The 21,012-nt window shown below is 39.6% G+C and overlaps 3 protein-coding genes and 1 pseudogene across 3 annotated transcripts; 3 read left to right on the forward strand and 1 right to left on the reverse strand.

Annotated features, from left to right (window-relative positions):
- Positions 1 to 3,664: 3,664 nt before the first annotated feature.
- Positions 3,665 to 7,263, reverse strand: LOC103322312 (uncharacterized). Its single transcript, XM_089042479.1, has 2 exons — positions 7,079 to 7,263; positions 3,665 to 6,222 (listed from the first exon to the last, which is right to left on the reverse strand). Exon 2 carries the CDS (start codon positions 6,218 to 6,220, stop codon positions 5,132 to 5,134), a length of 1,089 nt encoding a protein of 362 aa, XP_088898605.1. The 5' UTR covers positions 6,221 to 6,222; positions 7,079 to 7,263; the 3' UTR covers positions 3,665 to 5,131.
- Positions 7,264 to 7,416: 153 nt separating this feature from the next.
- On the forward strand, positions 7,417 to 8,749 carry LOC103340812 (putative 3-hydroxyisobutyrate dehydrogenase-like 1, mitochondrial). Its single transcript, XM_008244262.3, has one exon. It carries the CDS (start codon positions 7,457 to 7,459, stop codon positions 8,489 to 8,491), a length of 1,035 nt encoding a protein of 344 aa, XP_008242484.2. The 5' UTR covers positions 7,417 to 7,456; the 3' UTR covers positions 8,492 to 8,749.
- Positions 8,750 to 8,889: 140 nt separating this feature from the next.
- Positions 8,890 to 11,067, forward strand: LOC148914535 (MDIS1-interacting receptor like kinase 1-like; annotated as a pseudogene).
- Positions 11,068 to 11,504: 437 nt separating this feature from the next.
- Positions 11,505 to 15,145, forward strand: LOC103340863 (uncharacterized). The gene is given in 3 exon segments (XM_008244324.3): positions 11,505 to 12,509; positions 12,511 to 14,464; positions 14,584 to 15,145. Coding segments are annotated over 3 exon segments (3,057 nt in total). The 5' UTR covers positions 11,505 to 11,825; the 3' UTR covers positions 15,003 to 15,145.
- Positions 15,146 to 21,012: the final 5,867 nt, after the last annotated feature.

Here is a 21,012-nt window from a genome sequence, read left to right on the forward strand (position 1 = left end):
AAATTGTCTCAAAGACACACAAGTTCTAAATTAGTGGGACACACTTACTCATTAATTTCCAAATTTTCGAACTACGTTGGTTTGATCCCTTCGAAATGGTACGTAGGCAATCTAGAGACTCAATCTAGATGCAACTGCCAAAATCTTAAATCCAAATAGAATCCCTAGTTTATTCTTAACTAAATTCGCTCCAAACACAATTTCATATCGAATCTCTCATTTATTAAGCTAAATTCACTCAAACACTTTTTCAATCAATTTATTCAAAATCCTCCTTTTTGCAACGAGTCATTTATTCATTGCAATTCTTTGAATTACGAATGGCTTAAATCTCACAAGGGATACGTAGGCACCCAGAGGTTCGACTTGGGAGAAGCTGCAAATTCAAATACACACGTTTTGTTTCTTTATGACAGAATCAAAGGGTGTTCCCTTAAAACAAGGAATTGTAATTAAGAGACATCGCACCTCAAATAGGTCGAACCTAAAATAATAAAATTCCATTATTTAAATAATGATGGTGAAATTATATTGAAAATTTCACATTTTTCTTCAACACTACATTAATGTGAAATTAGTTAGTTCAAAAGATTAATTCTTCATATCAATTCCAATGCTAATGCTCTGGTTTTTGGATAGGTGGTGGTGTCATTTATCTTTTTCTTTTCTTTTTTAATTTTTTAATCGGCCAAAATTAGAAAGAGAGATGATTTTCTCACACACTACTAAGGTGTAGTTTATTAGTGTGGAATTTTTTATATTAACTTTTCATATTTGATATAAAAATCTAAGATGGGTTGAATAACTTCTGATCCATGCTCAAGCCCATTTAGTTGGCAAATCAAGCCCAATCGTTTTTCACATGTATAATTCTAATCTAATCTAATTCTATTTCTATTTCTAAATGGGGTTTATACTTTGGCGGGTTTTGCCTCTTGGTCCATTGGAGAACCCGCCACCTTGCCCTAACGTCAACCATTTGGTTTTGTATGAAAAAAAAAAATTAGCACAGCAAATTGACGGGAAATTGACTTGGATAATCACAAAAGATAAACCATAATCAAATATATTCACTTTATTAATTTCATTCAGAAATACTCACCTTGTAACATGAAAGTACCCAATTGCCCTCCATATAAATACATTTGTATTGACCCTTTATCCCCTCAAAAATTCATTTTCTGAAACCCAATTTCTCCCAACTCCTCTCCTCTCTCGCACTCTCCCAAATCTTGCTCAGCCATGACTTCATGTTTATATATGTATACACGTATGGAGTGTTATAATTGCCCGACTCTCCATGCGCTTTAACGTTTCAGTGGTGCTGATATAGGATTTTGAGTGTTTGACAAAATATGATTTTCGTTAATAGTGTTTTGGGCTTTGCAAAAGGGAGTTAATTTTCTCTTTTTGACTAACGAGCTGTTGGAGTTTTTGGTGAGGTTTGTTTAGTGTTGCTAATGGTTGAGGTATGCTAGTGTTTTGAGATGTGAAATTGTGGTTTTCTCTAATGGTTGAGGTATGATAGTCTTTTGTATTTTTCAGTTCGTATCATGTGGGTTTCTGTTGAGTATTGATATAGTGATTCTTAATATGCTTCCGAATATGTTTTCTGCTGAAATTCTTTATATGAAGTGTATGAATTTTGAATTCGAAATTGTTGCATTTGCCTTAGCAAAACCTGATATGGATGCAAATAAGTGTTGTTGTGATTGATTTTATTATTTATCAGAACATAGGAAAGCTGAAAATAGGTATCTTCATGAGATCCTTGACCAAAATTTGAAGTATTGCAAGAGCATTAAGTAAACCTCCCCTGATATGTACTGCTTCAGAAAATTTTGGTTGTTCTGTTCACTATTGCCTTCTTTAGGAAGCTTATAAATTACATGTGGAGCTTCTTGAGTCAAACAATTCCACATTACCCCATTATTGTTCTGTGTATTACTGTTATGGATGTTGTAGCTGTATCTAGTTTTGTATTGTTGTTATGGATGTTGTTTGGTTATATTGATTAAGTTCACCCTTTGAGGTGTTTTGATGTCTGGTTTTGTGCCTCTTATTTTGTTTGACAATTTCTTTGTGCTTTATGCGTTCCACTTTTTGCGATTTTCTCTTGTTGGTGTTCTAGGTTAGGAAGCTCCTTGCCAATTAGTCTAGGAATTTTGTATGTAATAAGGCATGAATGTCTTGTGAGAAGAACTGTAATTTATGTAGGAAGCTTTGGTCATACAATAACAAATGTTAGAAACTAAATGATTCCAATTACAAATGTGACAGAGTCACATACTTTAACTTAATGTTTATACTTGCACTTTTCTCAATCTTTAGTTTTGTTGTCATAATTTGGTGAATAAAAAGCAATTGGGAATGTTGCAAAAACGGGGAGTGGGGAACTACACATACGAGAGAATATCACCATTCATAACATAGCTCATCACTTGGAGGTTCGAGATTGGACAGAAGCTACTAGTTTCTACACGGTTAGAAGATGGCTTGAGAAATGAAGATGCGCCACCAATTTTGTTCCACCACATAAACATTGTTGTAATAGGAGTGGAATTGGATATTAGTTGTGCTTTGATGTGATCAGCTATTCCTTATTTATTAGTTGTGGTTTCATTAATTAGTAACCATGAAACTAGAATGGATAGAGAAACTGCATCTGTATATGTTTAGCTAATAAGTAGCCTCACAATGTAAACTCAAGTTTATGTATTGCGCTTTCTTATTATGCCTCTATTGTTGTCTTAACTCTTTTTTCACCTTTGTCCTGACAATTATAAAGATAAAGTTGGACTAAGAGGTTTATGTATTGCCTTCTTAGCACCTTGTTTTTCACCTCTCTCTTTGAAATTATAGAGTTAAAATTAGACTTAGGTTTATGTATTTGCCTTCTTTTGCCCTTTTATTGTGTTCCTATTGCTCATCTATTGTCGTCTTAGCACATTGTTTTTCACCTCTGTCTTTGCAATATCATGTTTAAGTATTGCCTTCTTATTGCCCTTATATTGCTTTCCTATCATACCTCTATTGTTGTCTTAACTCTTTTTTCACCTCTGTCTTGACAATTATAGAGCTGAAGTTGGACTTCCAGGTTTACGTATTGCCTTCTTATTGCCCTTTATTGTGTTCATATTGCTCCTTTATTGTTGTCTTAGCACATTATTTTTCACCTCTGTCTTTGCAATTATAGAGTTGAAAGACTATCAAGTTTAAGTATTACCTTCTTATTGCCCTTATATTGCTTTCCTATTGTACCTTTATTGTTGTTTTAACTCTTTTTTCACCTTTGTCTTGACAATTATAGAGCTGAAGTTGGACTTCCAGGTTTACGTATTGCCTTCTTATTGCCCTTTTATTGTGTTCCTATCACTGCTCTATTGCAATCTTAGCACTTTTTTTTCTTCTTCTTAATGTTTGTCTTGACAAACAAATTGTAGTTAAACTATGAATTCTTTGTATTGCCTCTTTATTCCACTGCCCTTCTATTGCACCACAGTTCAATTTAAATTTCTAGCCACCAGCTTTACGTGTCTACACCAATCATGCACATAAACATCATACATACCCATTCAATAAATGTTATAAATACCTGCATCATGATCTATACAATTGGGTACTAATAAGAATACCTATTTCCAAAAACAAAAACAACGACATGTTAGGAACACAAATTTTACATAAATTTAGGTAGCAAAGATCACCGCTTAATGGAATGAGACATACAAACTAAACAATTGTAATATCTAAATGATCTGCTTCTTGTTAGTGACGGGGATAGCTTCTTTGCATGTACTTCGATAGTGGCCCTTCACACTGCACCTTAAGCATTTTCTTTCTCGTGAGTCCTCTTATTTAGAAGGTATTCTTTGCATCTTACAACGGCCCGACATAACCTTTGAAATAGGAGGGAGGAGATTTATATTTTGGACATTTTCGGGAATAACCCATGTCCCTTGAGGTGGTACAGGATAAATGGATTCAACATATGCAGCTGTCCATGTAGCTCAAGTGTAATACAAAGAGGCAAATGAGTATGAGTTCAATTTCAAGTGCCAACATACCGCAATAGCATGCTTGCACGGGAGTTGCTCTAAGTCAAACCTTCCTACATGTACAACTATGGTTTTGCAAGTGCACGAGACCGTTCATATCACCATCAAGCACATTATACTCCTACATCGTTGATTTTAACCACATTCATCCTTGAAGCAGCGTCTAATCTCTTCCTCAACTTCTTTTCGCCTAAATCAGGGCACAACATAGATTTACATTTCATTGACAAATCTCAACATTGACTAAACCAATTCTAAAGCATATTCCTAATTTCCTCGATCAAGTGTACCACCGGAAACATCCTTGCAAAATGAAGAACTGAATTAATGGACTCTGCAATATTAGTTGTCATGACATTATATCGTCGTCCGTCACAATGGGCTAGAGACTACTTATGGAGCCCTGCATGTACTAGATAAGTTTACACTCGCTCGTTGTTTATCATGGAGAAATAACGATTGAACTCTGCTAGACGGTAAGACTTAGCTGCCCGCACAAAAAACCCCAATATCGGATCCCGCTTCTTCAACTTAAATGAGGCTTTCATATTGCCCTTCAAGTGATAAAAGCAAACACCATGTGCTGCCTTAGGAAAAACTCTTTTCAACCCATTTTCTATGCTAAGATTTCAATCAGATATGACAACAAGATTTGAGCAATCACCAATTGCACAATGTAGTTTTGTGAAAAACCACTCCCAAGCCGCATCCGTCTCTAAATCTCCAATCCCAAATTCAAGAGGATATATAGTATGATTTCCGTCAAATGCGGTGGCAACAAACAAAACACCTTTGTACTTGCACTTCAAATAGGTAGCATCAACATCAATCACAGGACGCATTAAGGACTCAAATCCTCTTATGCATGCACCAATTGACATAAAAAAAATATAAAAAGTGGTTGGCTGTATCAGTCTCAATGTATGTCAAAGTTCCAGGATTTGTACGCTCTAATTCATAACAATAGGAAGGGAGAAGAGCATATGAATCTTCTGCAGACCCTCTAATTATCTTTAAAGCTAACTCTCGGCTTCTCAAGCTTTAGAGTAGCTTATGGTCACACCAAAATTTTGTCACACATCTTTGATGATATCACCTGCAGTATAAATGGTGCGGGAATCCTTGAATCTGAGTTTCATAGAGTCGGACAACAATCCTGTACTAGCTTGAGGATAGTGACTACTAAGATACCTTAGATCACATTCATGAAATGGATCGTATTTAATAACCCTAAACTCATGTAATCCAACTTTATATGCTCGAAGTCGCCAAAGGCAAGGAAGTTGCCAACAACGAACACACAACCTACGTTTCCCAGATTGGACTGTTCTAAATCGAAAGTGGCCTTTGACTGCTGCTAAACATAAGGTTTTTATAAGGGCAATCTTATTTGGAAAAACTCGTTCAACCTTAAAATTTGCTTCCCAATTTATGCAAGAAAGACCACCACTATAATCAATATCTTCCACACTCTTACCATGCACCAAATGAACCTGGCTTGTATGCATTTGAGTCCAACTTGATTGTTGCGGAGTTTCATATTGCACTTGTGTAACCTGCACCATGGAGGTTTGGAAATTGCTTTCTCGATGAGGATGCACGCTTGGTGCAGAGTACGCTTCCTCTTCATTCCTAGATACACAAAAATCTGCGACTATGTTTTCAACACATTCAAAATTAACATCTTCAACCCAATCTTTCCAATTAAAACCAGTTACACCATTTTCAGTTCTGCTATCCCCAATTACCTCATTCCTATCTCTCACAACAACTGCAGGGGGAGCATTGCTACTCTCAATGCTTACAATGCCATTGCAGCCATGAATACCATGTCCTTCTATAATTTTGAGGGTTGCTAATAAAGGGGTTACTTTAGAGGTCATAACGTCCGTGTTGTACTTTAGAAAATATTGAATGTCATCATTGTCTTCAACCTTTAGGTGCTTATAGGCAGATGATGATAGAGGAATTGAATACTTTAGTGTAAGACTATATTTGTTGAGATCTGCATTCGTGATCTTATAAATGCGATCAACAAGCTCAGAAAAGGTTATGTTCCGTGATACTATTATGCCTTTAGCCTCGCCACCTTCATAACTCTCAATGTTATCCTTGTGAACCCAGCTTCCGTTGTAGAATACCAATATGCCAACAGTCTCCATTTCTGCAAATAACATCAATAAATCACTCTATTTGCATCCCCATCATAAGGTATACTCATTTCTTTACATTAACAAATTGGAAATCAAAATAAAAAACTTAAGTTCTTAGCAAAACTAACCTAACCCAGAATGTCAGTCAATTCCAATTCAAAGACCTAAAATTTCACACTTAAGCATCTAAATTGAGGGAAAAACTAACCTCACTAACCTATTTCTAGGCTAGACAAACTTAAGATCTGATTTTTATGTTTCGTGTTATTTTGTGCAAAATGCTTTATGGGTATTGAAGAAGGGGACAAACATCTTAAAACTCAAAATTACAAACAAGGGTTGGATACCATCAAATTTATTGGCATATATACATATATATTGGCAATTACAAAACAAAGCCATGCATTGGTCTTGAAGCAGCCTATAAAATTCTTCATCACCCTTACTAGTGCACTCTCAAGAGTGTTCAAAAAGCCAAAAGCAATGAAACCAATGCAGAACTGGTGAACTTGTATGGTGTATAAAGTGAGCTATGAAACCTATTTCAAAATTCAAAATAGAATGAATTACATAAAAAACTATCCTTTTACTCTCAAATTGCAAATTATTTGCTCGTGAAATTTTTTCCAAAAACTTATTTCCTTTCCTTTCAAACAAATAGGATTAGAAGCCAAACCCCTACAAATCAAAATTGAAGCAAAAATTGACCTAACTAACCTATTTATATGCTAAAGAAAATCAATATTTGATTTTTATTTGTTGTGTTATTTTGCAAAATGATTCATGGGTATTAAAGAAGGGGAAAATTAGCTTAGAACTCAAAACTCAAAATTACAAACAAAGGGACAAAGGATCAAAAGAGAGCACCTGGTGGCAATGGGTCTAGCGGGTTACTGTTGTTGATGCGTCCTTTTCTATTCCTTATGTTTCTTCTTTGTGTAGGCTTTTGAGGGGTGGACGTGGTCTCTCTTGAATTAAGGTGCTGGTCTCAGATGCTCTACGAGAGGCAAGGAGAGGAGCTAGAGAGTTGAGTTCAGATCAGAAATAAATTTTTGAGAGGGGACAAAAGGTGAATATTGAAGTATTTATATGGAGGGTAATTTGGTACTTTCAAGTTAGAAAGTGAGTATTTGTGGTTAAGTTTTATAAAGTGATTATTTCTGATTAAGGCTTATCTTTGGTGACTATGTAAGTCAATTCCCCCAAATTCACCGTACGCACAGACAAAATGAACGAGATTAAGTGATGACAATCAAAATAGTCAAACACATTTCGCTTCCACTCCTTCGCCCAGTCTCTCACTTCACCGGTCTCTCCCGCCTCTGCCTCCGCCGTTCGATGGCCACCGCGACGTCATCCGACTCCACCGTGAGCCCATCAAACACCCGGGTCGGGTGGATCGGCACCGGCGTTATGGGCCGGTCCATGTGTACCCACCTCCTCAAAGCCGGCTACTCCCTTACCGTCTTCAACCGCACCCTCTCCAAGGCCCAGCCCCTCGTCGACCTCGGGGCCCACCTGGCTCACTCCCCCAACGCCGTCGCCTCCCAATCGGACGTCGTCTTCTCCATCGTCGGCTACCCCTCCGACGTCCGCTCCGTCCTCCTGGACCCCACCACAGGGGCCCTCTCGGGCCTCCGACCCGGCGGCATCCTCGTGGACATGACCACCTCCGAACCCTCCCTCGCCGTCGAGATTTCCTCGGCCGCCGCCGCCAAATCCTGCTTCTCAGTCGACGCTCCCGTCACTGGCGGCGACGTCGGCGCCAAAAACGGAACTCTGGCCATCCTTGCCGGCGGGGACGAAAACGTTGTCCTCAAGCTGGCACCTTTATTTGCTCTCATGGGTAAAGTTAATTACATGGGTGGCAGTGGAAAAGGGCAGTTCGCGAAGCTAGCGAACCAGATAGTCATAGCTTCAACCATGGTGGGTCTGGTGGAGGGCATGGTATTTGCTCACAAGGCTGGTCTCGATGTGGGTCTGTTCTTAAATGCGATCAAAGTGGGTGCGGCTGGTTCAAAGTCGCTGGATTTGTATGGAGGTAGGATTTTGAAGAGGGATTTCGAGCCGGGATTCTATGTGAACCACTTTGTGAAGGACTTGGGCATTTGCTTGAAGGAATGCCAGAACATGGGTTTGGCTTTGCCTGGATTGGCTCTGGCTCAGCAGCTTTACTTGTCGTTGAAGGCTCATGGGGAAGGCAATTTGGGTACCCAGGCGCTTATTGTGGCTCTGGAGCGCCTTAATAATGTTTCACTTGAATCTGCCCCTGCAAAATAAAGACTCTCTGCGAGCATAGTTGTATCAAATTTATGGAGGCAAAGGCAATCAATGTGAGTTGGTATGGGGTTGAATCTTCACCAATTCTTATATTGTGTCAAATTTGTGGGTTTTACTGATAGAGAAAGTTTAAGAAAAATAAAACCTTTTAGATGTTAATATGTTTGGTTCATAAAGTATCAACTCCAGCAATGTGAAAGTAGCCCAGCTATTGATTTCTGAAGGAAAAATGTTGCATTCCCATTTTTATCTTCTAAACTGACTTTTAGATGTTCTCATTATGTTCTAAATGACTCCTTCCCTCCTCCCGTTCTCTGTTAGGCACTAATGGATACCGTTGTTTCAACTATCAGCTAGTCCGCTCATTGAAAACAGAGTCAAAGGCCAAATATGTAGATATTAAGCATTTAGCTATAGACTATACTGGACCTAGATTTGACATGGATCATACATGTTGAGAAATGGATAATTAAGAAACTGAACTGTGTTGGCTGAGTTTGTCACTTTCTGCATGATTCGTTTTCTTCTCTTGGTTACGGGTTTGGTCGTTTTTGTTTGTTTTAGAATTGCTCTCTTTTGTGGAAGAAATTTGTTTTTTCTTTCTTTTTCGGTATGGTGGGTTTATCATCATTCTTCTTTTCAATACTCATTTTGGATTATGGCTGTGTTTATTTGCTAAACTGACTAAAATCTAATTGAAAATAGTTGTTCATCAATGGTGAAAAGAGTATAGTTTTCAACTAGAACTTGAAATTGGTAAAGAAAAGTGCTCTTCTAGTGGGATTCTAGGTGATTAACATGTCCTCAAAGCAAGTCGTAAATAGAAAAACGTTGTACAGTCCTGCTTCTGCCCTAAAAACGAATGAGTGAGGGGCTTAACTTTATTAGCACAAAAGTATAGTTTTCTTCAGACTAGACTGAGAATTAGACTGAAATAATTAATACGTACATTCAGTTATTTCAAAAGCCAAAAACTACCAATTATGTATGAAAAAAAAGGAAGAATCAGAGACCAGTAAAGATGACAATTGCAATTGCTATAATTGATGGTAATCAGAACAAGGAAATACTGTGTCAAACAAATTCTCCCTCCCTAGGTGTTACTTGTTATCCAGGCTTTCGACCATAGCCATTCTCATATGTTTTAGACAAAGGATCGATATGCCTTAACTTCACCATTTCAGGGTATATTTCTTCCCTGTGAATGCTTGCAACTCTGGCTCTTCTTCCTTGTCAGAGGGCTCCTGCCTACTGCTGTTGTTTGGGGAAACTTTTGGGGTTTCATTCATGGGCCGGTTGACATTTGAACCAAACACAAGCTTTCCAGAATGTTGAAATGAAGCAGAAGCTGATGACTCAGAACCCTTATTGGTTCCATTTCCACTCTCCATTTGGCGCTTCTTGAGTACAGGAGGAGAGGAAACTGTAGGCGCAATGGATTGTGTCAAGACCAGTTTTCCATCCAATTGTCTTGTTGAACCAGTAAAGGGACTGAACTTTGCTATCTTTTGAGGTGGCTCTTCATCTTCTTCAGCTTCTTGTGGTCTCTTCTTTGGCCGAGTGGATGGTGCTGGCCTCTTTCAGTCGGTATCAACTATACTGATTGCAGAGGAGGGCTTTGTTTCAATTATGTTGATGTAATACTTCTTACTGTTATAAGGAACCATGATAGTGTCACCAGCTCCAAAACGGCTTTAGGGTTTTAGATGTCAAGAAAGTCCTCGGTGTGAGGTTGCAGTTTGACATATGTTCCCCTCACAAGGCTTTTGTTTTTGACATGAACATGGTCACCCACTTATCATTCTTTTGGTCAAGAGGTTATTGGAAGAGAAACGGATCAGATTCTGATTGGGAGCTCACCTCATTTCAGAGGTTGAATTTCAGTGTCAAAAATTCTCTCAGGATTGACAGAAAGTAATATGATTGGAAGTGGCAGATCAAGAAAAGTTTATCTTGTTCCTGTCAATCGTACAGGCGATGTTATTGCCGTGAAAAAGATTTGGAAAGATAAGAAGTTAGAAGAGAAGCTTGAAAAATAATTTCTTGCAGAAGTGAAGATATTGAGTTCCATTCGACATGCCAACATAGTGAAGCTGATGTGCTGTATATCCAAGGACAATTCAAAACTTCTTGTGTATGAGTACTCGGACAATCGAAGCCTGGATGGATGGCTGCACAAGAGAAACAGGCCATCCAATCTCTCGAGGTCAGTCCAACCTCGTGTGCTGGACTGGCCTAAGAGGTTGCACATTGCCGTGGGTGCAGCTCGGGGCCTCTGCTATATGCATCACTACTGTGTGCCACCAGTTGTGCATCGAGACGTGAAATTGATTGAGTAACATTTCGTTGGACTCTGATTTTAATGCAAAAATAGCAGATTTTGGTCTAGCCAAGATGTTGGTCAAGCGAGGAGAACTTGCTACAATGTCAGCTGTTGCTGGCTCCTTTGGCTACATTTACATTGTAGCCCACAAATGTTGAAGTTAGTTCCTAAAGGCCTTAACTAATATGTTCAAGACATAAGATTATGATTAATAGAGATGACGGGGTCCATCGAAGAATTACCAACAAACTTCATACAAATGAAAATAATGAAGTCTTTAGCCATTATAACTTTCCTGCCAAAGGCCTGGTATGCATCTAGATAACCGATTGTTCAATTCTTGACGGGGTGAATAATGATGTATGATTAATAGAGAGTCTTGACGAGGGTCCATTCAATAGAAAGAATAGAACTAGAAACAGCCTTGTAATCCATTTAGAACACTGCAAGGGCCTGGATGAGATAGATTTAACTAGATTAATCTGGAGTTCTTGCAATCTGACATAGATTAGAAGACACTTTCGTGAGTTTAAGATAGTAAACTATCTTACAAATAATTTTTCTTATTTCTTTTGACGTGCGAACGTGATAATATAATTGATTGATAATTAATTAATTAATATCAGCAAGGTCCTTGACGCTTGGTTTTTTGTTTTTAACTCAAAAGTTCACAAGTAACGCACAAAGTTTTAGAAGAGAGGCCAAGATTGGTCAACAAAGACTTACATTTCTTTTTTCCAGCATCTTGGTTGTTGGCCCTTCACTGCATCTGCAAGCATGCTGCTTTTCACTATCAGCTTCTAGAAATAATGCAGCCCATATATTTGACCAACTCCAAATCTATTTCAACCAAAACCCATTGATATCATCACTCAACTTTTCTCCGAAGTTCATAGCCCACATGAATTGAAAATTTGTGCATTTTCTGGAACTGGAAAACTTACTTGTCTTGTCCTCAAAACCAGAGTCTATGCCACGGGAACAAACCAACTTCTGAACCTCCATCACCAAATGACTAAACCAACCCCAACATCTTCTCTCCACACCCATCTCTGCATCCTGCTCTTCCTCCCCCTCCTCCTCATCAGCCATGCCAACTCTCAGTCATTGCAAGACCAAGAACAAGCTGTTCTTCTAAAACTAAAGTCATACTTGCAATCTCCACCGTTCCTCAGCCATTGGATTCCATCAACATCAAACACTTCCCACTGTTCCTGGCGGCCTGAGATCACCTGCACAAACAACTCTGTCACCGGATTGTCTCTGGTCAACACGAACATCACCCTACCAGTTCCACCTTTCATTTGTGATCTCAAGAACCTCACACTCATTGATCTCAGCTACAACTACTTTGCTGGAGAGTTCCCAAAAGCTTTCTACAACTGTTCAAAGCTACAGTACTTGAACCTCTCTCAAAACTCCTTTGATGGCAAGATTCCTGACGATATCGACAGCTTGCCTCGGCTTCAATACCTTGACCTTGGCGCTAACTACTTTTCTGGTGACATACCGGCGGCTATTGGGAGGTTACAAGAGCTCAGGAACCTGCAGCTGTATATGAACCACTTTAATGGTTCCGTGCCACCAGAAATAGGTAACTTGTCCAATCTTAAAAACCTAAGTCTCTCTTTCAATACAGAACTTGTGCCATGGAGTCTGCCTTCCAATTTCACCCAGTTGAAAAACTTGAAGAACTTTGCATATATATGGATCAAATTTGATTGGAGAACTCCCCGGAACACTTAGAGAAATGGCAGCACTGGAAGAATTGGATTTGGCAACCAACAGTTTAAATGGGACAATCCCAAATGGTTTGTTTCTGTTGAAGAATTTGAGTATAATCTACCTCTTCAACAACAGCCTGTCTGGGGATGTACCTCAAGTGGTTGAAGCATTGAACTTGAGTATTATTGATATTTCTGGCAACGATTTAACAGGGCCAATACCAGAAGATTATGGAAACCTTACCAAGTTAACAGAGTTAGCTTTGTTTTTAAATGGTTTTTCTGGTGCGGTTCCAGCAAGCATTGGCCGTCTACCAAATCTCAAACAGTTCAGAGTGTTCATCAATAATTTGTCTGGAACATTGCCTCCAGACTTTGGAAGGTATTCAGAGCTTGAAGGGTTCGAGGTTTCGGGGAATAGGCTCACTGGCAAACTGCCAGACCATTTGTGCTATTGGGGTAAGCTGTCAACACTTGTAGCTTATGAGAACAATCTCACTGGGGAGTTACCAAGCTCTCTTGGAAATTGCACTAGTTTAACAGAAGTGAAGGTTTCTGATAATGGATTGTCTGGGAACATACCTAGTGGCTTGTGGACAGCACCAAACTTGAGTCAGGTGCTGATGAGCAACAACTCTCTTACCGGCGAGCTTCCTGAGAAAATATCTCAGAATCTTACACGGCTGGAAATCAGAGATAACAGATTTTCAGGTAACATTCCAACCGGGGTGTCATCCTGGAACTTGAAGGTTTTTGACGCCGGTAATAACCTTTTTAACGGTACTATCCCTCAGGAACTCACTGCTCTTCGTAGCTTAATCACTCTTTCCCTTGAGCAGAATCAGCTTACTGGCTTCCTTCCATCAGAAATTATATCATGGAACTCACTCAGCACTCTTAATTTCAGTCGAAATCAACTCTCTGGACCAATTCCTGCGGGACTTGGTCTTCTACCAGTCCTTACTGCACTGGACCTTTCAGAAAACCAACTTTCTGGCCAAATTCCAGCTCAAATTGGGAATCTGAAGCTCAGCATCTTCAACCTCTCTTCCAATCACCTATCTGGGAAGATCCCAATTGAATTTGAAAATCCTGCTTATGACGGAAGCTTCTTGGACAATCAAGGTCTCTGTGCAACTAGCCCCTCAGCAAAACTCAGCATATGTAATTCTCAACCTCGAAAGTCAAGCAAAATTTCGTCTACATATCTTGCATTGATCTTAACTTTCGGCATTCTTTTGTCCTTGTTGGCTTTGCCCTTATCATTCTTCATGGTCAGAGGTTATTTGAAGAGAAACAGATCGGATTCTGATTGGAAGCTCACCGCATTTCAGAGGTTGAATTTCAGAGTGTCAAAAATTCTCTCAGGATTGACAGAAAGTAATATGATTGGAAGTGGCGGCTCAGGAAAAGTTTATTGTGTTCCTGTCAATCGTACAGGCGATGTTGTTGCCGTGAAAAAGATTTGGAAAGATAAGAAGTTAGAAGAGAAGCTTGAAAAACAATTTCTTGCAGAAGTGAAGATATTGAGTTCCATTCGACATGCCAACATAGTGAAGCTGATGTGCTGTATATCCAAGGACAATTCAAAACTACTTGTCTATGAGTACTCGGAGAATCGAAGTCTGGATCGATGGCTGCACAAGAGAAACAGGCCATCCAATCTCTCTAGGTCAGTCCACCATTTTGTGCTGGACTGGCCTAAGAGGTTGCATATTGCAGTGGGGGCAGCTCAGGGCCTCCGCTATATGCATCATGACTGTGTGCCACCCGTTGTGCATCGAGACGTGAAATCGAGTAACATCTTGTTAGACTCTGATTTTAATGCAAAAATAGCAGATTTTGGTCTAGCCAAGATGTTGGTCAAGCAAGGAGAACTTGCTACAATGTCGGCTGTTGCTGGCTCCTTTGGCTACATTGCTCCAGGTAAACCTTGCACCCTACAAATGTTAAAGTTCGTTCCTAAATAAATATGTGTTATTTTTCCTCTGTTTCTATTAGCAATCTCACAGGTTTTATTTTATTTTATTTTCACTTGAATGCAGAATGTGCTCATACAATACGAGTGAATGAGAAGATTGATGTATATAGTTTTGGGGTCGTCCTTCTGGAGTTGACCACTGGAAGGGAAGCTAATGATGGCGACGAACACACTGCTCTTGCCGAATGGGCATGGCGCCATGTTCAAGAAGACAACCCTCTTGCCGATGCTTTGGACAAGGACATCAAAGAACCTTGCTACTTGGATGAAATGTGCTCCGTTTTCAGACTTGGCATCTATTGCACCGAGAAACTTCCTTCTACTAGGCCTTCCATGAAAGAGGTTCTGCAAATCTTGCTCCGATGCGGCCATCCAGGAGTTCACAGAGAAAAGACTGATTATGTTGGTGCTCCTCTGCTCAAGAATTCGAAGCGCGAGCAGATACTGGAAGACTGTGATGGTAGTTTGGCAACAAATGTTTGATAAGCTTGGTTGAGTTCAACAAGAGGAATTAGAAGTAAAATTTGTTTAGTTTTTCAATTATACCCGTAGGTTAGAAAAACAATGCTTTAATTGATGATGGAAATTAGATCAAGGAAATAATGAAGGAAACATATTCTCTCCAACTGTTACTTGTTACCCAAGCTTTCAACCATAGCCGTTCATAATCCTTTATTTGTAACTACTCGAGGTAATGGCCATCTTGTTCTACTAGGACTGGCCCCTCTAGCAAAAAAACTTGAAGGGATAACACTGTTTTGCTATCCCATGCCAATCACAGACTGCCACGTGAAAAATTTATCCCACGTGACATGTCGTGATTGACTGAGAATAGCAAGACAATGCTATCCCTATTTCACACAAGTGTTTCTCCCTCTTAGACCCAAAACAAAACAAGGAAATAATATTGTTTCCTTTTTTTTAGATGAAGGGTATGCCTTGTATTATTGTATACTTTTTCCCTTTGAATACTCCAAAGTTATACTAATTTTTATATAAATGATAGTCTAAATTACTTCTAAATTATTCTAATATACAAAAATGAGGATTTAAACTTGAGCATAAGTAGAGAATGACGCACTACTCCGGCATACCTAGAACTATACTATTAGACAGAAGGAAGCTCAAGGCCTCTTTCTAACAATTAGTTTTTGGTTTTGTGCCAGTGCGCTTCTTTTAGGTGATTCACATCACGTCCTCAAAGCAAGTGGTGACTGGTGAGTTTAATTTTATTCAAAGGCATTTTGTCACAATCTGCAATTCTTCCTTCTGGTTGAATTTTATTTTCGTTTTTTTTCTTCCCTGTCTATATCAGTGAAAAACCAGACGTGCCTGCCTTAGTGAACATCTGGGACCAAAACTCTAAACTTTTGCTGGGTCAAAGTCTCCATTAAACAAAGGCGTTCTTTGTTCACACTTCACATTTTTCCATTGGCCTCCTTCCGTGAAGCTTCAATTGAAGTTTTGCCTTCTTGCCTTTCCCGCACGTCACATTTGGCTTTGGCCTGGCTTGTTTTATTACCTTACCTCATCTTCTGCAGACGTTTCTGGTGCAGTGTGGTCCATTATCAATGACCATGCCTTCAGTCCAACGATGGAGACTAAAAGAAATCTTTTACAATCTATAAAAGAAATTTTGATTATAGAAATCCATAAATAAAATATGATAAAATATGAAAACTATAAGAGAATATTTGTTTGTGGGAATTTTCTATGTATTCTTCTCCTTGTAGGAGGTCATATTTATAATACAACAAAACCTGAATGGGCAAGTAAATAATAAATTCCTAAATCTATTTATAGTAGGAAATCAGGAATTAAAGTAAATCAATTACAAATAAAATAGGAATCCTTGGTGTGTAAGGAAAGTAAGTCAATATCCACAAGTCACGCCAACACTCCCCCTCACGTTGGTGCATAGATGTCGCCAATGCCCAACTGATCCAGTGAATTGTGGAATGCTTTCTGGAAATCGCCTTTGTCAAAATATCCGCCAATTGATCCTCGGATTTCACAAAAGGAAACTGAAACACTTTAGCCTCAAGCTTCTGTTTGATGAAGTGTCGATCCACCTCAACATGTTTAGTACGATCATCTTGAACCGGATTACTGTGCAATGGCTATAGCAGCCTTGTTGTCACAAAAGAGATTCATTGTTGATGTAGGTTTATACCCAAGTTCAGTAAGCAACTTTTTAACTAAAGAAGTTCACAAATCCCTTTAGTCATGCCTCGAACTGCACTGGATAAAGCTACTACATTCTGTTTCTTACTCCTCCATGTCACCAAATTACCTCCCACAAATGTGAAGTAACCCGATGTGGATTTTCTATCTGTTACATTACCTGCCCAATCTGCATCTGAATAACCATCAATATTTAGATGACCATGCTTTGAGAACATAAGTCCTTTTCCAGGTGCAGACTTCAAATATCTAAGTATCCGAAGAACTGCATTCATGTGGTCTTCACTTGGAGAGTGCATAAATTGACTGACAACGCTCACTGCATAAGCAATGTCTGGTCGAGTATGTGACAAATAGATCAATCTTCCCACTAACCTTTGGTATCTTTCTTTGTTAGTTGGAACTTGATTCGGATATTCTCCAAGATGATGATTCTGAACAATAGGAGTGTCCGCAGGTTTGCAATCTAGCATTCCTGTGTCTGTCAACAAGTCCAAGACATATTTCCTTTGAGAGAGAAATATGCCTCGCTGCGATCGAGCCACCTCAATTCCCAAGAAATACTTGAGTCCACCTAGATCCTTCATCTCAAACTCTGTAGCCAGATAGTCTTGTAGCTGTGATATTTCCTGTTTATCATTCCCAGTAATAATCATATCATCAACATAAATTATTAATGTTGTTACCTTCCCTTTCCGATGTTTCAAGAACAAAGTATGATCTGAGTTGCACTGTTTGAAACCATTGTTCTTCATTGCCATGGTGAACCGTCCAAACCATGCACGTGGTGACTGTTTCAACCCATACAATGCTTTTCGTAGCCTGCAAACTGTTCCAGTCTGAGTAGTATTATAACCAGGAGGAATGTCCATGTACACCTCCTCCGTGAGTTCGCCATGTAGAAAAGCATTCTTTACATCAAACTGGTGTAGTGACCAATCCAAATTAGCTGCAAGGGACAATAAGACTCTGACGGTGTTTAACTTTGCAACTGGAGCAAAGGTTTCTTCATAGTCTATACCATAGGTCTGTGTGTACCATTTTGCCACAAGTCTTGCCTTGTATCGCTCGATAGATCCATCTGCATTGTGTTTTATAGTAAACACCCATCTACATCCGATAGTCTTTTTTCCTCGTGGTATAGTCTCCAATGTCCAAGTCTGATTTTTCTCAAGAGCTTTCATCTCCTCTTTTATAGCTTGGACCCACTTAGGATCTTTCAATGCTTCAGAGACCTTGGTTGGAATATGGATAGCAGACAACTGATGCACAAAAGCCTTGAGTGGTTCAGACAGCTTCTCAGTAGATACATGATTTGCAATTGGATACTTGGATGTCTTGCCAATATCAGGTGAATAGCGATTTGGTGGCTTCCCACGATTTTGCCTGAAAGGTAATTGATATCCAATAGTTTTATCCTCTAAATGCACAAGTCTAGTAGGAGTAGTTACCTCAAGGATATTCTCAGGAGATTGGTCTGTTGGTACTGTTGAGTTAGAGGGGGGGTCTTCATCTTGTTGTTCTGTATTGTCTGTAGGTGTGAGACTCGGATCAGAAATATCTTCGTATGGATCAGGTGGGTCAGGTAATTGATCGCTATGAATGGGCGATTGGTCGCTTTTCGGCAGAGAGTAATCTTGTGCTCCAGACTCGGGATGATCAATTATTTCTGTACATAGGAGAATTTCTTCGTTTTCCAAGTTGCTCCAATTCTGCTCTTCATTTCGTATCTCCCCCTGAAGCGTAGAATTGGATGATGGGTCATGGAAGAACAGCTCAGATTCCAGAAAGGTCACATCCAAAGTGACATAGGTACGTCGGGTATAAGGGTGATAACAACGGTAGCCTTTCTGATGAGTGGCATAACCCACAAAAACACAACGAAGCGCACATGGATCAAGTTTGCTACGTTGATTTTTGTGGAGATGAACGAAAGCCACACATCCAAAAATTCGGGGTGTGAGTACCAAAAGCAGAGGGCAGAGGTCGTGTTGCGCAAGCACTGTAAGGGAGTTTTAAAAGTCAATACACAGAAGACATGCGGTTGATTAGGTGAACTGCGGTGACAATAGCATCATCCCGGTGATGGCGAGGAACATGAGCGCCAATCGAAGTGCTCGGGCGGTTTCAAGAAGATGTCGATTCTTTCGTTCAGCAACACCATTTTGTTGCGGTGTCTGAGGACAAGTCGTCTCATGGATAATTCCATGTTGTTGGAAGTAAGTCTGAAAGTCATGATTGACAAATTCTCCACCATTGTCGGAGCGAAGAATCTGGATTTGAGCATTAAACTGAGTTTTCATCTGTTTGTGGAATGATTAAAAGCGGGAAAACACTTCGTTTTTATTCTTCAGACAAATAAAGCCATGTCATCCGTGTACAATCATCTATGAATGTGACAAACCATCGAACACCAGAGGAGCAGTGATAGGTGAAGGTCCCCAGACATCAGAGTGAATTAACGTAAATGGAGTAGTACACTTGTTCGTACTCAACGGGTAGGGCACACGGTGACTCTTAGCCAAAATACAAGTATCACATGTGAAGTCGGAGTCCTTGAAACCTGAGAATAAATCTGGTATAAGATGCTTCATATAACTAAAAGACGGATGTCCCAATCGACGGTGCCACAACCAAATTTGCTTTTGTTTGCTATCAAAGGGATGCGTCACACTGTTAGCCATGCCAGGACTGAAGTCATCGACATAATATAGCCCCCCTCTCTTAGTACCACGACCAAGAATCTCCTTAGTGTGAATATCCTGAAGCAAACAAAAACTCGGGTAAATGAGTACACAACAATTCAATTGTTCAGTAAGCTGACTAACGGACAACAATTTAGTAGATAAAGATGGAACAAGTAAAGTATTAGACAGTGTGAGAGAGGATGAGAGTGCAACAGTGCCAGCCCCTGTCACAGGATAAGTAACGCCATTGGCATTTGCAATACAGGTTCGTCGAGGTTGTGTAGTATTTAAAAATCATCAGGATCAAACGTCATATGATCAGTTGCACCGGAATCAATTATCCAACTCCTGGAATCAATCTTATCGGAAGTATGGAATCCATAACCAGTACCATTACTGGTCGTATTGCATTGTCCTCGATCTTTAAGAGTAGCCCACCAATCGGGGTAGCCATGCAATTTAAAACAAGTCTCACGAGTGTCTCGAATCACCACAATATGCGCAATCTAGTCCATGTGTCGGTGTCGTTAGTCGAGAAGTCATAATCTGTGCAGCGGAAGATGCATAGGATATAGGTAGAGTAGGAATTCGGATCGGGATCTGAGGCTGAGTCGGAGTCGAAATCGGGATCGAGGTCTGAATCATAGACAAATTCGGGGTTGTGGTCATCATCGGAGTTGGGGTCGAGATCGTCTTCGGAGTCGGGGTCGGGGTCGTCGTCGTCATAGTCGAGGTCGGGGTTGGGGTCGTCAAAATAGGATCCGGATTCCTGATCGGGTTCGAGGTCATCAAAATAGGATCCTGATTCAGGATCAAATTCGGGGCCAAAGTCTGCATCTGTAGGAGCTGAGCCATTTGGGCATTCAACTCAGGTATGGTTGGTTGAGAATGAGAGAATGAGTCGGTGGTGCTACCTCCATGAGGGTTGAAAAAATCATCAACCCCCATAGCGGCGGCGGGGGTTTGAAACTAGAGTCACCAATTCCAAGATCGCCGCTCTGATACCATGATAAAATATGAAAACTATAAGAGAATATTTGTTTGTGGGAATTTTCTATGTATTCTTCTCCTTGTAGGAGGTCATATTTATAATACAACAAAACCTGAATGGGCAAGTAAATAATAAATTCCTAAATCTATTTACAGTAGGAAATCAGGAATTAAAGTAAATCAATTACAAATAAAATAGGAATCCTTGGTGTGTAAGGAAAGTAAATCAATATCCACAAGTCACGCCAACAAAATCCTGTAAGTCAATACATTATGCTTAAATCTACAATACTTTTTTTTTTTAATCTCTAAATAATCTTTTAAAATCTCAATTAAATACACCCCCGAACCCATGACAAACCACGGACTGACAGAGAGGAGCTTTGCCGCCATATATTCATTTTTCACCGTTATAGCAAGAAGATTTTCTTTTACTATATTAATCTTAGCCTCTCCAAACTGATCCCAAGCCTTATGTAAAATGCCTTTAAGAGGTACACCAGTAAGTAAGCCGCCGAGCTCAAGCGAGTCCTCCAGTTGGATGACCAGCTGATCAGTATCTAGAGCCATGTCAAATGGAAGGAGAAAAAAAAAAGAGAACAAAACAACGGAGGATAAATAATAAATATGGA

The sequence above is a fragment of the Prunus mume genome, linkage group LG8 (assembly GCF_029339155.1).
Source record: "Prunus mume cultivar Tortuosa linkage group LG8, ASM2933915v1, whole genome shotgun sequence".
Taxonomy (NCBI): Eukaryota; Viridiplantae; Streptophyta; class Magnoliopsida; order Rosales; family Rosaceae; genus Prunus; species Prunus mume.